General features: G+C 37.3%; 3 protein-coding genes across 4 annotated transcripts; 2 read left to right on the forward strand and 1 right to left on the reverse strand.

Moving 5' to 3' along the window:
- Window positions 1-1,149: 1,149 nt before the first annotated feature.
- On the forward strand, window positions 1,150-4,268 carry LOC107478042 (transmembrane 9 superfamily member 12). Of its 2 annotated transcripts, none has more exons than XM_016098164.3 (2): window positions 1,150-1,313; window positions 1,878-4,268. In XM_016098164.3, the coding sequence occupies exon 2, from the start codon at window positions 1,938-1,940 to the stop codon at window positions 3,912-3,914; it is 1,977 nt and encodes a 658-aa protein (XP_015953650.1). In that variant the 5' UTR covers window positions 1,150-1,313; window positions 1,878-1,937; the 3' UTR covers window positions 3,915-4,268. The 2 variants fall into 2 exon arrangements, with proteins under 2 accessions (XP_015953650.1, XP_052114992.1); XM_052259032.1 differs by having other exon boundaries at window positions 1,172-1,264.
- A 1,604-nt stretch (window positions 4,269-5,872) lies between these two features.
- Window positions 5,873-12,196, reverse strand: LOC107478041 (phosphoenolpyruvate carboxylase). Its single transcript, XM_016098163.3, has 10 exons — window positions 11,769-12,196; window positions 10,722-11,116; window positions 10,466-10,550; window positions 9,714-9,936; window positions 9,344-9,447; window positions 9,164-9,251; window positions 8,837-8,991; window positions 7,718-8,716; window positions 6,912-7,298; window positions 5,873-6,344 (listed from the first exon to the last, which is right to left on the reverse strand). The coding sequence occupies exons 1-10, from the start codon at window positions 11,934-11,936 to the stop codon at window positions 6,048-6,050; spliced, it is 2,901 nt and encodes a 966-aa protein (XP_015953649.1). The 5' UTR covers window positions 11,937-12,196; the 3' UTR covers window positions 5,873-6,047.
- A 624-nt stretch (window positions 12,197-12,820) lies between these two features.
- Window positions 12,821-13,456, forward strand: LOC107478175 (uncharacterized). Its single transcript, XM_016098321.1, has one exon. It carries the CDS (start codon window positions 12,821-12,823, stop codon window positions 13,454-13,456), a length of 636 nt encoding a protein of 211 aa, XP_015953807.1.
- The last annotated feature ends 1,856 nt before the right edge of the window (window positions 13,457-15,312 follow it).

Here is a 15,312-nt window from a genome sequence, read left to right on the forward strand (position 1 = left end):
TCACTCTCGTAGCAGATCTCTCGATCTTTCCTCTCAGATTTGCCATCGTCGTCACTGCTTGCTCGCCACCCCTCCATCGTTGTTAGAAACCTGTCTTGCAGTGCCTTACTTCTCTCTCTTATAGTAAGCTAGCAGCAGACAATCCCTCTCTCTCTAGCTCCTCTCTGTCATTCTTTCTGTTTGGATTCTATTTTTATTAGAATATTAAAAAAAGCACAATAAAAAATTGTGAAATTTCTGATTATAGATGATTATTACTGATTATGGTTGATTATTGCTGTGGCTAATATGAAGAGGGTGAGGTGTAAGGTCTATTTTAGGGGATTTGGAGGAGGGAAGGAGTCACTGAGATGTTGCTTATTATTGTTGTAGTTGTTTTGGAGAGTGAGTGAGGACGGGAGGAGAGGGCAGCATCACCGCAAGCGTCGTTGTTGAGGAGAGAGAAAAAGAAAGGTGGCGAGAGAGAAGAATCGAAGGAGGAGAAGTGGATGAGCAAGATGACACTAGCAAAGAACAAGACCATTGTCGTACTTGAGGGAGAGAAATTTTAGAAGAAGAGGCGACATCGTATTTGAGGAGAGAAATAGTGAGGAAGATGTTGTTGTAGAAACTTCAGCTAGGAAGATGATATTGTCGTTGTTGCAATTTCGGGGTGATTGAGATATGTTGTTGTGCAGCTTGCAGCGGCTTCTAGGAGGTTTGGGGGAGGGAAGGAGTGACTGAGATGCTGTTTATTATTGTTGTTGTAGTTGCTTTGATACATTTTTATTTCGATCGAATATTTTGTAGTATTTTTCAATTTTTTAGGTGTATATTTGTCATTAATAAAAGTAGAGATTATTTTTGTCAGCATTATGATAATTCGAGGAGAAAATTGATAATTTACTCAAGTGATAATTAATAACTATTAAATGATAATTATATTATGTGAGTCTCTGTTTAATTTTAATATGTTCACAATATAAAATATTTTATAATTTTTTTTGTATGATTATTACGCAATTAATATTTTATTAATGTGGTGTTAGACGATTAAATATACTATAAAACTGTTTTACACTTTTCAAAATTAAATTCATTTCAAAAACCATTTATTTTTTACTTTTAACTTCCAAATTCCAATTCCATATATATATGTTGTTAGCCGGTGAGTGCTACTGTTCTTTTGTGGTGAGGACTGAGGACGATCCAATCCGCGGATCCAACATAACCCAAATATCGAATAATTTGCTTCTGCTTCATTCCTACCGCCGGAAACCATCTGGTGCGTTGAGTTCAGATCTCTCTCCCTCTTTCCATTACCAAATTCCAGGGTAGGTTTTCCTCTCTTCCTAGCTATGCACCTCTTTCAACCATGAAACGACGCCATATGTAGATCTCATCTTATACTCTTCCATTTGTTTTCTTTTTCTTTTTCTTTTTTTCCATTTCCATTTACTCTTGATTTCTCTGATGTTGGCGTTGGAGCTCATTATTCGGTCTTTCTTTTCGAGGAATTTCGGATTCATGTAGCAGTCGTCCTTTCATTTCGATTTGATTCGAATTCACTTGTTGTGTGTATCTGTGCTAAGTAGTTTTCTTTTAATATTTTGATTTTTAACTTGCAATTTATGCTACTGTTTCCATTCTTTAGTGAACGTTATTCATTTCCTCGTTGGGTTTGATTTTGTTATGGGATGATGTAGAATTCGTAGTTTCCCCCTTTTATTTATTTATTTTTTAAGGAATTGAGATCTCCTTCTTGGTTTTTCTTAATTGATCTGATTTTAATTTTCAAACCGTTGATGATTTGTATGAGTATGTATACGTATATGGACTTTTAATTGCTTTTGGTACGCTTCTGTTGAAATTGCTATGCTTTTCTTTTTTTCTTGTAGATAAGAATCTGGATGCATTATTGTTCGAGTTAGCGTAGACTCATAAAAAAAGTGAAGGGAATGGAGTTGGTAACAAAGCCATTGATGTACTGGGTTTTTATTTCCATCATTGTCTTTGCTGCTCAACTTTGCAATGGTTTCTATCTGCCTGGAAGTTACATGCATACGTATGTAAATGGAGATAATATATATGCCAAGGTGAATTCATTGACCTCTATTGAAACCGAGCTTCCATTCAGCTATTACAGCCTTCCATACTGCAAGCCGCTTGGTGGCATAAAAAAGAGTGCGGAGAATCTCGGAGAGCTCCTTATGGGGGATCAGATTGATAACTCACCCTATCGGTTCCAGATGAATGTTAATGAGTCAATCTATCTCTGTACAACAACCCCGCTGAATGAGCATGAGGTGAAGCTGCTCAAACAAAGAACGCGGGATCTGTACCAAGTGAATATGATCCTTGATAACCTCCCAGTTATGCGATTTGCTGTTCAAAATGGGGTTAAAATCCAGTGGACAGGGTTCCCCGTTGGATATACACCCCCTGGTAGCAATGATGACTACATCATCAACCACCTGAAGTTTACAATTTTGGTTCATGAATATGAAGGAAGCAATGCTGAGATTATAGGGACTGGGGAGGAAGGTTTGGGTGTTATTTCTGAATCCGACAAGAGTAAAGCATCTGGATATCAAATAGTTGGCTTTCAGGTTTCCCCTTGCAGTGTTAAATATGATCCTGAAGTCATGACGTCGCTCCACATGTATGATAATATCACTTCTATAAGCTGCCCAAGTGAACTTGACAAGTATCAAGTAATAAAAGAGCAAGAAAGGATATCATTCACATATGAGGTTGAATTTGTGAAAAGTGATATAAAATGGCCATCGCGTTGGGATGCTTATTTGAAGATGGAAGGTTCCAAAGTTCATTGGTTCTCAATCATGAACTCACTTATGGTCATCTTTTTCCTTGCTGGTATTGTCTTTGTTATTTTCTTGAGGACTGTGCGAAGGGACCTGACAAGGTATGAGGAACTGGATAAAGAGGCACAAGCTCAAATGAATGAGGAGCTCTCGGGATGGAAACTTGTTGTGGGAGATGTTTTCAGGGAGCCTAATTGCTCAAAGCTTCTGTGTGTGATGGTTGGAGATGGAGTTCAAATTCTTGGGATGGGTGGCGTTACCATTGTTTTTGCAGCCCTTGGTTTTATGTCACCAGCCTCCCGTGGTATGTTACTAACAGGAATGATACTCTTATTTCTTATCCTTGGGATTGCTGCCGGTTATGTTAGCGTACGACTCTGGAGCACCATCAAGGGAACCACGGAAGGTTGGAGATCAATTTCCTGGTCCGCAGCTTGTTTCTTTCCTGGAATCGCTTTCATTATTCTTACAGTACTGAATTTTATTCTGTGGGGCAGCAGCAGTACTGGTGCGATTCCCATTTCCTTGTATTTTGAGCTCTTCTTCCTTTGGTTCTGTATTTCGGTACCACTTACCATGATTGGAGGATTTATGGGGACAAGAGCAGAGGCAATTGAATATCCTGTGCGGACTAATCAAATTCCTAGGGAAATTCCTGCCCGTAAATATCCATCTTGGCTTCTTGTTCTCGGTGCCGGAACTCTTCCATTTGGAACCCTCTTTATTGAGCTTTTCTTCATCCTTTCCAGTATTTGGCTTGGGAGGTTCTATTATGTATTTGGTTTCCTGCTCGTTGTTCTACTGCTGCTGATTATTGTTTGTGCGGAAGTATCTGTTGTCCTCACCTATATGCACCTTTGTGTGGAAGATTGGCAGTGGTGGTGGAAGGCATTCTTTGCCTCAGGTTCTGTTTCGCTGTATGTCTTCTTGTATTCAATTAACTATTTGGTTTTTGACCTTCAGAGTTTGAGCGGGCCAGTCTCAGCTACACTTTACCTTGGCTATTCGCTACTCATGGCAGTGGCAATCATGTTGGCCACTGGGACAGTTGGCTTCCTTACATCATTCTACTTCGTGCATTACTTGTTCTCATCCGTAAAGATAGATTGAGGTTCCTGCTGCTATCTCTCATTGACTCAGCGAAAAGATCAGTTGATCGATACTCTGCTGAGTTCATTTTGTAGCTTTGCTTGAATTGCAGAACAGTGAGTAGGCAACTGATGGTAATTGATCGCAATAGGCAATTGTGAATTGTTATATTACATATTGCAATATCTGCAATTTGTTCCCCTTCTCCGTCTCCCAAAGTGATTTACTCGTTCTAGTATTCAACTAGTGTTGTAGCTCATTTTGTTTTAAGTACTTTAGTTTCATTTGATTAGGAACTTGTAACTTTTCAGACTCTCATTCCATTCCAATACTGAAAAGAAATCATTAGATGGATACTTCCAGATTTCATTGTGATTTTCAGTTCTTTGTGCATTATTTTCTTCTTTTTTGTTCTTCCTTTATATTGATTGTGAACTGTAGTTAAGTTGATTTGAGCAAAGATCTCTCAACTCTTGGTAACCATACTTTACACCTGCAAATCAAGGAAGTAACAATACTCTATACCTGCAAACCAAGGAAAAAGCTGTGTAAGATATTTGTCTTTTCTGTTTCTTTTTCCATGATCTCTATATCTCTTGTATTAAAAAGTTACAATATTTCTACGTATATATACATATACTTTTCTCTAGGCCTATATGGTGAAAAGAATAAGAGTTGATATTTTATAAATTATAATTATAATTATAATAATCTAGTACCCTGTATACTATATCATTGTTCAAAGCGGCTCAAAGCACGAGAGTACGATTGAATTTAGCACCAACATGCTGCAAGAAAAATGAATGAGATAGAGCTGTCTAGGCTGCAACTGGTATACTGTTTTTGGTCACTTTAACTCCCTTCCATTTATTCATTCTTTCTAACTTATGTAAGCAAGGAGAATATAATGTTTTCTGATCCAAGACTTTAGAGCTCCATGAATTATCAGAGATTGAAACAATACTACAAGCATACTTATTTTTAGTATAATCTAGAGTTTGCTTTCTAGCCCGATATTGAAAGATCATATTAAGAGTAACATTTTTGTGAAGATGCAGATCTATTGGCTGGTCTCAGTTAAAAGGATCAGCATGATCTTGGTTTTCTTGTTGCTTTGCTATGCTTGAAGTCATGTAAATTTTAATATCTTCTGTTGTGGCATTGAACAAAAATAAAATTTTGTTGATTGTTAAAGTAGTTGCGAACCCTTACAGTGGTGATATTATATCTGGTGTTTGTATGGTTTTCACCTATGTCTCTTCCCCTCTAAGATTGCAGTCAAGCCATTGAGATTTCTTCATGTACTTGTTGACTTGGTTATCATGAATTTCATCTTACACATCTATATTCTCTGACTCTGTTCGGAACCTACAGGCAATAGTTTCTGCGACAAAGGGCAAACAGTTTGTACTTTTAAGTTGTAAATGTAAATTTATTGTTTTTCTGATTTAGTTGAGTAAAGAAACAAAGGCTCTTTGTGTATACTAGAATTAAAAGGGAAGTGAAGTTTTATTTAAGCAATTCATCTCCTTCACCCCAGTTCAAACGCGATTGCTTTATGATGAGCAAATAGATCCTCCACGGAGGGATAGGGAATAGAGAAGTATTCATGGTTATCGAATCACAATTCACAAATTGAATTCTTGATAAATGTTGAATAGTATTTAACTATAAAATGTATGTATACAATACAAAATGGCAAGTGCTCCGGAGTTGTTACGCTCAAAATTTAAGTGACAACTTTGTCCTCCTTAATTGTTCAACTTAATTTTACCATTCCCGACCTTGACTTTCTTGGAAGTTTATGGGTGATCAGTGCTGTGTGCTGGAAGCATTGGGAGTTATGGCCTAAAATATTAAAGTAATCACTCTTAAAATTAAGATAATATATCCACATATGATTGGTTTAGGATTAAATTCCTTACTTTATCACTTCAAAGGATCTAAATTCAAATAGAAAGTCAGCATAAAACCCTTGCTGGCTCGGGCTAAAAACATAATTTTATTTCATGATAACATATATAAAGAAAGTTATTTTGATGCAGGTTCACATCTCTAGTAAGACAACATGTGTTACAAGTACCCAACATGGCAATATCACAATGTTATCAACACTAACAATAATAATAAACAGAGCAACACAGCCGTGGAAGCTTAACCAGTGTTTTGCATGCCAGCAGCTATACCCTTCATTGTCAGGATGAGGGTATCCTCCAAACCAGGGGCATACTCGCTTTTCGGGTTGAGTTTAACAAGCTCTGCCGCCGGCTTGCTAGATTCAGTGTAATCCTTGCACAGGTGAGGCTTCAAGTTCACATGGTAGTCAGGGTCGCGGATTCGCTTCAGAGTGTAGGCTTGCAAGACGTTGAGAGTTGTGATGTAAGAATCACGAATCCGAAGTCTTTGCTTTAGGTAAGGGTCTCCTTCAAGGAGATCTTTGTGCCCAGCAACCTACAAAGAGTTTGTAGCAAAAATTATCAATACTGTAGGGACAATAAGATGAATAAATAGATATATAAATTCATTTTCATTTTCACTGTTCCAGAAGCACGATGAAACTAGAATGATGGAGAGTGTGTATTCCAACAGGGGAACCTATCTTGAATCTTCTACATCAGATCAAGTTTCGAGGTTCTTATGTCCGTCTGGTGGGGATTAAGATTCAGGTGGAAATTTACATTACATGAAACTCATCCATGAAAATTTCCACCCGAATTTTACCCCTTAACTAAACAAACTTCTAATATTTAAACTACTAATAAAAAGTACAAGAATAATGTTCTACAATTACATATATGACGTGTCATCTATAACAGAGTGAGAAGGGCAACCCAGTGCAAAAATATCCCTCGTTAATGCAGAGTTTAGAGAAGGGTCACACTCAAAAGGTGTAATGTAGACAACCGAACGTGATAATTACATATCAGTTGGCTGCTCTACAGCTTGAACCCATGATCTTAAGATAAAGCATTAAAAGAACCCAAGCAGTCAAATTATTAAGCAGAAGTCATAGACTACCTGGAGGAGAAGGCTCTTGGTTTCTTCATATTTAGACTTTAAACGCTCACCAAACAGCCATAGTTCTTCTGACACTAGGAGTTTGTCATATAGAGCTGCAATCCCAGGGTCTCCCTTTGCAAACACCATTTCAACTAAGTCAAGGGTGACCCTAAAGAAAGGCCATTGGTTATACATATCGCGAAGCATTTGGAGATTCTTTGGATCCTTCTCAATTACATGCTTAAATGCCTTCCCAAAGCCAAGCCATACAGGCAAGTGAAACCTTGTCTGAGTCCATGCAAAGATCCATGGTATAGCACGGAGAGATTCTATTCCTCCACTTGGCTTTCGTTTTGATGGACGACTGCCGATGTTCATTCTTCCATACTCCAACTCGGGAGTTGCCTGTAGTTCACAATTTTCAGAAGTTAAAAAAAGGTACATAAGGAATCTGCAACATCATTAATTTTGTGACTGTTGTGGAATAACAAAAGATAGTTTTACTTAAATAATCAGATATTCATATTCCAATCAAACCAGAGACTTTTAAACAAATAAATTATTCACAAAATTTACAAAGAAATAGATATATTAATAAGCATTCGTAAACATTTTTTCTTTTATAAAAGTAAGCACTATAAACATTATTAACAAAAACTTGAATGTCAAAAATGTTAAAAGTATTTGTCAGGTGTCATGTTAATTTAACATTTAAGCATACCATACTTAATTACTATTCACTAGATTTTCAAGTGCAACTTACCAGTTCTCATATCAAGTTTAAAAATTGATCATAAGTAAGATTAGCATAGAAAACTACTTACACATCGGAAGTATTCAACAAAACGTGGTTCCTGGAAGACAACAGAGCGGTACTCCTTTGTAGCAATGACAGCCATCTCATCCATGAGAGCACGCCATTCTGGCTTTGGCGACACAGGAGAATGCATTCCGTGCTCCAGTGTAGCAGCAGTGAAACGCTGAAGTGTTCTGAAGCACAAGTGCTCTTCTCCAAATGACTGTTCAATAACTTCACCTTGAATTGTTACTCTAAGCGAGCCGTGGATAGTGTCTGGTGGCTGAGATAGTATAGCCAGATGAGTGGGACCTCCTCCTCTTCCCACAGTCCCTCCTCTGCCATGGAACATGGTAAGCTTAACACCAAACTCCTTAGCAACTTTTATGAGCTCTTCTTGAGCCTTGTAAAGCGCCCATGCTGCAGATAGACGGCCAGCGTCTTTCCCGGAGTCAGAGTACCCAATCATAACTTCCTGTTTACCATCAATACGGTTTCTATACCAATCTATAGAGAATAGGCAGGCTAATGCAGAAGGAGCAGCCTCGAGATCAGCAAGCTTTTCAAACAATGGGACAACTCTTAGTGGCTGCTTCACATGACATTCACGTTGTAAAAGCTCTACAGCAAGCACATCAGATGCAGCTGTTGCCATTGAGATGATATAGGCACCAAAGCTATCGGAAGGAAGTTCCGCAATGACACGGAAGGTTTCCAACACATCTGTAATTTCTTCTGTTTTCGGAAGATCAGGCCCATAGAGAGGGCGCCTTCCACTGAGCTCGGACAATAGCCATTGCTGCCTGCGTTCCTCGGACCATTCTCGATAAGATCCGAGCTCCAAGTGGTTTGTAATAGCATCCATAACATCAGTGTGCCTGTCCGATTCTTGACGGATGTCGAGTCTTACAAGTGAAAGTCCAAAGGTGGAAACTTGCCGCAAGAAATCAAGAAGGCTTCCATCTGCTATTGGTTGGTCACCACATGCACATAGTGACCTATAACATAGCTCAAGAGGCTCCAGAAACTACAAGAAAACAATGAAGGACAAAGAGTTTAAAATACATTATATAAATATCACTATATTGATATTATTCTCTGGGCAACAACAACCTTATTCCACTAACTACTGAATGGAGGATGATACCTGTTCAACATTCGTGAAGGTTGTCTCTTCAGGGATTTCAGAGGTCCCATTGGCTAATAACTGCCTGGCATGCTCACGTGTATTATATAGTTTGTCCCTCACATCACCAAGAATAACACGATAGGGCTCATTTGGAGGAACTTGTTTCCAGAACTCTGCAGTAACGAAGAATTTATTACATCATTTAATATAACCTACTGATCAAAAGGACAAACTCTGAATATTTGCTCAGAAGTTTAAAGTGCTCAATTTTGAAATTATTTATCTTAAAAGAACTTAAAAGTTTAGAATTTATATTTAGAACAAAATAATATCAACTTTTCATACCAATATAGTGTTTTGCATCACTCTTTGAGGACCTAAGGAGTTCATCGACGTGAACACGAAGCTCATCACTGCAGCGCCACATTGACAACTGCCAGGAGCAAACAAAAATAAAAGGTAAGAACAGTGCTATAAATGATAACGTAAAATAAATCATGAATAAAGACCTGCAATATTTGATACCTCAAACATGAGATCCTCAATCTGAGAAAAGTACAAATTAGCAGCCATCATTCTAGCCAGCAAACATACATCCCTTGTAACTTCAGGAGTTACCCTCGGGTTTCCTGCAAAGCACATCAGACATATTGTAAGACAAAGTCATTTTGTATTGCAACCGATGCCTCCAAGGCCCAAGGCAGTGCCCAAAACTGAAGATGACACAGGATGGATGACGAAATGGATAAAGAAAATATGAGGAATGAAGGATTTCGGGTCAAATATACATGAAGAATTTGGTGAACAAAGACAGGCACAGGAAGTTTAGCAAAGATAAACCTTCTTTTTGAAAAACATATCCATGTATTAATTGCTTAGGGGAAAAGAAACATACCGTCACGATCTCCTCCCATCCAAGAAGAGAACTGAATAACCGGAGCACTATATGGGACACGTTCATTTATACCAATGTTCTTCAGAGCAGTGTCAACTCGGCGCAAAAATTTTGGTATACCTTTCCAGATCGTCTCATGGAAGTAGCTCATTCCGGCCCTCATTTCATCTTGTGGTGTAGGAGGGGTCCTTCGAATTTCATCCGTACGAAATGCAGCTTGAATCTGCATGAGAGATCAGTCACTAGGGCTGAACTATACTGATTCACATATACAATTCTAATTACCAATTCATGGCAGTGATAAAAGCCATTCACATAAAAACTTTCTTGAGTTCTTACAGAAAGGTTAGGCCAACTATGAAACAAGATATACCAATTGGTCATGAAAAACTCAAGGGGTTATATCGCATACTAAGTGCACATAAATTACAAAAACTCAGCAAACCTTAGTTCAACACTAGCATAGATTTATAGAATTTGTGTAATGCCATCCATATGAACAAGGTTACACTGTGGATAAACTCAGATTACTCGACCAATGAAAATATTTTATCACTGAATAAACCATTAGGCTATCTTTATTAAACAGCATGAATATACTGCAAATGTTTTGCAGGAAAATATCAACCTCAATCAAAGTTCTTATATACAACTTTATACATAAAGTAGCAAAACAACTTGGAGAACCATGCAGCTGTCATTACTGGCATAATATAAGAATATAGAATCAACAATAACCAGCAGTTACACACCTCTCTTTGTAAAGCCTCATCAAGTTCCTGTCTGTCATCTGGTGTTATGTCTTTAGCATACAACTGTGTCAAACAATTCCTTATCCTGATGAAAAAATGGCAATTATTATCAACGTCAACATAAGATTACGCATTAGTACGGAAATCTGAAAAATGCCAAAAGTGCAGGATAGTTCGTCAATGAATTTTCATGCAGCTAATGGTAGATGCACAATTAATTGACTACCATAATTTTTCCTCTAAGTAATGGACAAACCTGCCATGCTTTTGCAACAAAGATCTACGAACAGACTGAGTTGGATGAGCAGTTAGGACCAAATCTACAGTCTGGTTCTTCAAAGCATCAAAGACTTCTTGAGGGGTCTTATTCATTTGATTCACAAGCCTCTTGAAGGTCTCTTCTAAATCTGACTCAGTGATGGCAGAGTTCTCATCCACAAAATCGCCTTTCTTCAACAGCTTGATCCTTCTTCGGTAGGCGATTTGAACTTCTTCTGCCAAGTTAGCCAAATTAAGCATGTGAGAAAATGATTTGGCCACAACAATAGAGTCCCCAGCATCAAGACCAGTCAGCATGTTCCCAAGTTCCTCCAATTTGTGAGGATCATTCTCCCCTTCGTACTCTGCTGACAGCTCATAGCAGTCTTGAACCTAGGATTCATAAAAAATTACTCAGACCAATGAGATACAAATTCCTTGTAAGCAGTGAAGAACAGAAACAAATAAGCAACAAAAAACACCAAAAATAAAACCAGAATTAACTCTAGAAGGCCCATAAGCAAGTGGAATTGATCTTATTTTAGTAAAGCACGAATCTATATTTCACTAACAACACAACTTTTCATCTGAGGACACAAAGAATCAAAATTTGTCAAATGTCAATGTTCCAAGACAGAAAAAAGAAAAAAAAATCACAGCGTTGAGCTAAATCAAGCAAATTTTACATCAATCACAACTGAACACAAAACTAAACTTAACAAAGCTAGAATCTTTTAATGACCCAAAAAAACAGAAAAACTAAAATTCGTAAGAAATACCTAAATCAAAGAGATAAAATCAATCCAACTCAAGTCAGATCAGTTAGAAATTCATTTGAATGCAGATATTGGTGAACAATAAACCACAAGAAAAACTAAAAGGGTAATGACATAAATTCCTAAAAAAGTTGTCTTAAACATTCCTCTAAACACTAAAAGAACAATTCAAAAGTAACCAGTCTCACCTCATTGAATTTAAAACAAATCCTCAAATCAAAATAAGAAAATAAAATAAATAATTAGGAAAAGAGGTGCTAGGAAATTACGGTTTCTCTGATATCAGGTCCATGCAAATCCTGAAGAATGTCAAGGAATCGATCCAACAACAAAGCATCGTATTCAACAAGCTTATCATCATCAGAGACCTTGCTTGGTGCCAGCAACCTCAGCTGAGCATCAATTGAAGCCATCTTCTCAACTTTCTTAGTAGCCATTCTTTTCTGTTCTTTTATATATACCACCACACTCACTCTGTGAACGATTCAGTTCAAGCAAGATGACAATGGTGGTTTGTGTGTAGTGACTAGTGAGTGAGTGAAAAGCACAAGTACGGTAATAAAGGAAACTTTTTGGTGGAGGAGTGAAAATAAATAGAGAGAACGAGAGTGAAAGAAGGTGTGTATGTGTTCGCTCTTTTATGATCACTGCACCAAAACAGAAAGCAGTACAGAGAGAGAGAGAGAGAGAGAGAGAGAGAGAGAGAGAGAGAGAGAGAGAGTATGAGAATTTTAAGTCGCTAACATAAAATAAGACAAAATAAAAAAAAAATAGATATATATATGAGCTAATTATTCTTTTAATTTTGTTTTTATTTCGCTAATTTTGATTCGTAAAATCAATGTGTCTGACTTTAAGTAATAGGCTTTGTCCAGATTGCTAAATTGCCTAGCGATCCGAATGTCACCTGGGTGGCATTAGCATCGAAGTTTGTTGGAGCCAGAGAAATAAAAGATCTCCGGCCGATTAGTATGATAAGTTGTGTCTATAAGATCATATCCAAGGTGTTAGTTCGAAGGATGCGGCAGGTAATGCGAGTTTGGTAGGAGAGACTTAGAACGCTTTTGTGAAGGGCAGGAAAATACATGATGGGGCTTTGATTGCCTGTGAAACTGTGCATTGGTTGAAGTCACGTAAGAAGAGCTCATTGATAATAAAGCTGAATTTTCAAAAGGCCTATGATAGGGTCAAGTGGAGCTTTGTGGATATAGTTTTGTAGAAGATGGGGTTCGGCTAGAGATGAAGAGGGTGGATCAAGGAATGCGTATGCTCGACATCTATATCGATACTTGTCAATGGATCACCATCAAAGCCTTTCAAAATGGAGAGGGGTTTGCGACAACAGGACCCATTGTCTCCCTTTCTATTTGTATTAGTAGTGGATGTGCTTCATCGGATGATTGGAGAGGCGGTAAGGAACAGACGTATCTCTCCGCTACTAGTTGGACGGAATAACATTGAGTTGTCACACTTGCAGTTTGCGGATGATACTATACTTTTTTACCCGACTGAAGAGGGGACGATAAGGAATTATAAGCGGCTGCTCCGATGTTTTGAACTGATGTCTGGACTGAGTATCAATTTTGAGAAGTCCAGTATTATTCCGATCAATTGTGATAGAAGTTGGGTCCGTCGGATGTGTCACTTACTGAGCTGTAAGGAGGCAGCATTGCCAGTCAAATATCTGGACATTTTCTTGGGAGCAAATCCAAGACTTGTTAGGACATGGAAACCAGTGATTGATAAGGTAGAAGAAAAACTGAGTTTGTGGAAAGCAAAGACCTTCAACAAAGCGGGTAAGCTGGTACTCATTAAGTCTGTTCTTAATAGCCTGCATGTTTACTATCTCAGCTTATATAAGATGCCGAAGACAGTGGCTGAGAAGTTGATTTTCCTACAAAGATGGTTCTTGTGGAGTACAGAGGATGGGAGGAACGGGATACCCCTCGTGAAATGAAAAGTAGTAATGGCTCCGAAGAAGGCGGGTGGCTTGGGAGTTGGTGATGCAGTAATTCGCAATATGGCATTGCTATTCAAGTGGTGGTGGAGGTTTTCAAAGGAAGACTGTCCCTTATGGAAGAAAGTGATTTGCTCACGTAATAACATGAATAGTTTGGTGATGCTGCGAGGACAGCCTGTACCTTCAAGAGGGGGTCCATGGAAGGATATCTGTCAGCTACAAATCAGCGAGCCGCAGGTAAGAGAAAAGATGATCAGATGGTTGTCTATGGACCTCGGGAATGGTAGAACAATATGATTCTAGGAGGATAGCTGGCTACCTAACGGGGTGTTGAAAGATTTGTTTCCTAGGCTCTTCTTGATTTCAAACCTTAACGGATCTGTGATAGCGGCTTGTGGGTTTTGGGATGTGTTAGAGTGGATTTGGAGTTTTCAGTAGAGGAGAGAGTTGTTCCAATGGGAGCTGGATTTAGTTAACCAGCTTCATGAGATATTAAGACCAGTCAAGCTCACAACTGAGAGAGAGGATAGAGTGGTATGAAAATATGATAAAAACGGTGTTTATTCAACTAATTTCTTTGTACAGATGTTGCAAGCGGAAGTCCTACCGGAAAAAATCACAAGCTATAGTTTCACCTGTGCTGTTTGGAAAGGGCTGGTCCCACCGAGGATTGAGCTTTTTTCTTGGTTTGTGTTGATTGGCAGGGTAAATACTAAGGATATAATGTGTAGACTACGTGTTATTGATCAGCATGACAATTTGTGTGTGTTCTGTTGTAAGTCTGTGAAAACTGCTTTTCACTTGTTTCTTGGATGCAAGATCACTTGGCAGGTGTGGTATGCTTCGCTGCTCGCCTTTGGAAGGGAGTGGAGCATTCCAGGTACGCTAAAGTAACACTTTGAAAGCTGGACGAATTTATCAGTACAGAAGGATGAAAGGAAGAGATGGTTCATTGGGTTCTTTGCTGTTATTTGGACAATCTGGCTAGAAAGGAATGGCAGACTGTTCCGAAATCATGCCTCAAGTGTCGTGGCAATTATAAATAAGTCGTTTGCCTATGCCAAGAAATGAATTGGTGGTGAGCTCTTTGGTTGTTGATAATCATGTCAAAGATGACTAGGGGTGGGTTGGTGTTTGGTTAGTGTGTTGCTTTTTGTAGTCTCATTTTATTAAATTTTTAGTTTCTTAAGATATTTAAATTTTTTTTATTTATTAAATTTTAATTTGTGTTGATTTTAGATAAATTTAGATTTTAAAATTTTAAATTTTTAAATAATTTTGCAATACATATAAATTTTGTTGGAAGTTTATTGTAATTTAAATTTCTGTTGTGGTCTAATTATAATTATTTATAAATTATTAATAATTTAATCTCATTCGTTAATGCTAATATTTAATAGACACATTAAATTTAAAAGTAATAATACATATAAAAATGGTCTTCTCTTTGTCTTTATATGCGATGATTTTTTTTTACAGTTTCTATTTATTAGAAATACTGAGAAATTGTCATAACATCTTAAAGAAAAAAAAAAGAGAAAAACTAATTTTAAAATCCAACTCTACTATAACCAAAACTTATTATGATAACTAATTCAGATATGAAAATTATAACTTTTAATATCCTAATTAATTTTACATATTTTAGTTAACAATATAATTGGATTTTGTTTTCGTATCATTAAATTGTTAAATTTTTTATGTTTTAACATATTTATAAATTTTTAATAATAAAAATAAAAATATTAAAAATTTTAAAAAATATTCTCTTAAAAATTACAACTTATATTTTTCTAAAAAAATTTATTTAAAAAATATTTTTACATAATAAATAAAAATGTCAATATAAAATA

This window comes from Arachis duranensis, chromosome 3 (genome assembly GCF_000817695.3).
Source record: "Arachis duranensis cultivar V14167 chromosome 3, aradu.V14167.gnm2.J7QH, whole genome shotgun sequence".
NCBI lineage: Eukaryota > Viridiplantae > Streptophyta > Magnoliopsida > Fabales > Fabaceae > Arachis > Arachis duranensis.

Coding starts and splice junctions, on each gene's coding strand:
- LOC107478041 (XM_016098163.3), bottom strand. CDS start 11,936: ATGGCTACTAAGAAAGTTGAGAAGATGGCTTCAATTGATGCTCAGCTG. Junction 7,299..7,717: donor TTGTTGAATACTTCCGATGT/GTAAGTAGTTTT, acceptor TGTGAACTACAG/GCAACTCCCGAGTTGGAGTA. Junction 6,345..6,911: donor CCAAGAGCCTTCTCCTCCAG/GTAGTCTATGAC, acceptor AACTCTTTGTAG/GTTGCTGGGCACAAAGATCT.
- LOC107478175 (XM_016098321.1), top strand. CDS start 12,821: ATGGAGAGGGGTTTGCGACAACAGGACCCATTGTCTCCCTTTCTATTT.
- LOC107478042 (XM_016098164.3), top strand. CDS start 1,938: ATGGAGTTGGTAACAAAGCCATTGATGTACTGGGTTTTTATTTCCATC.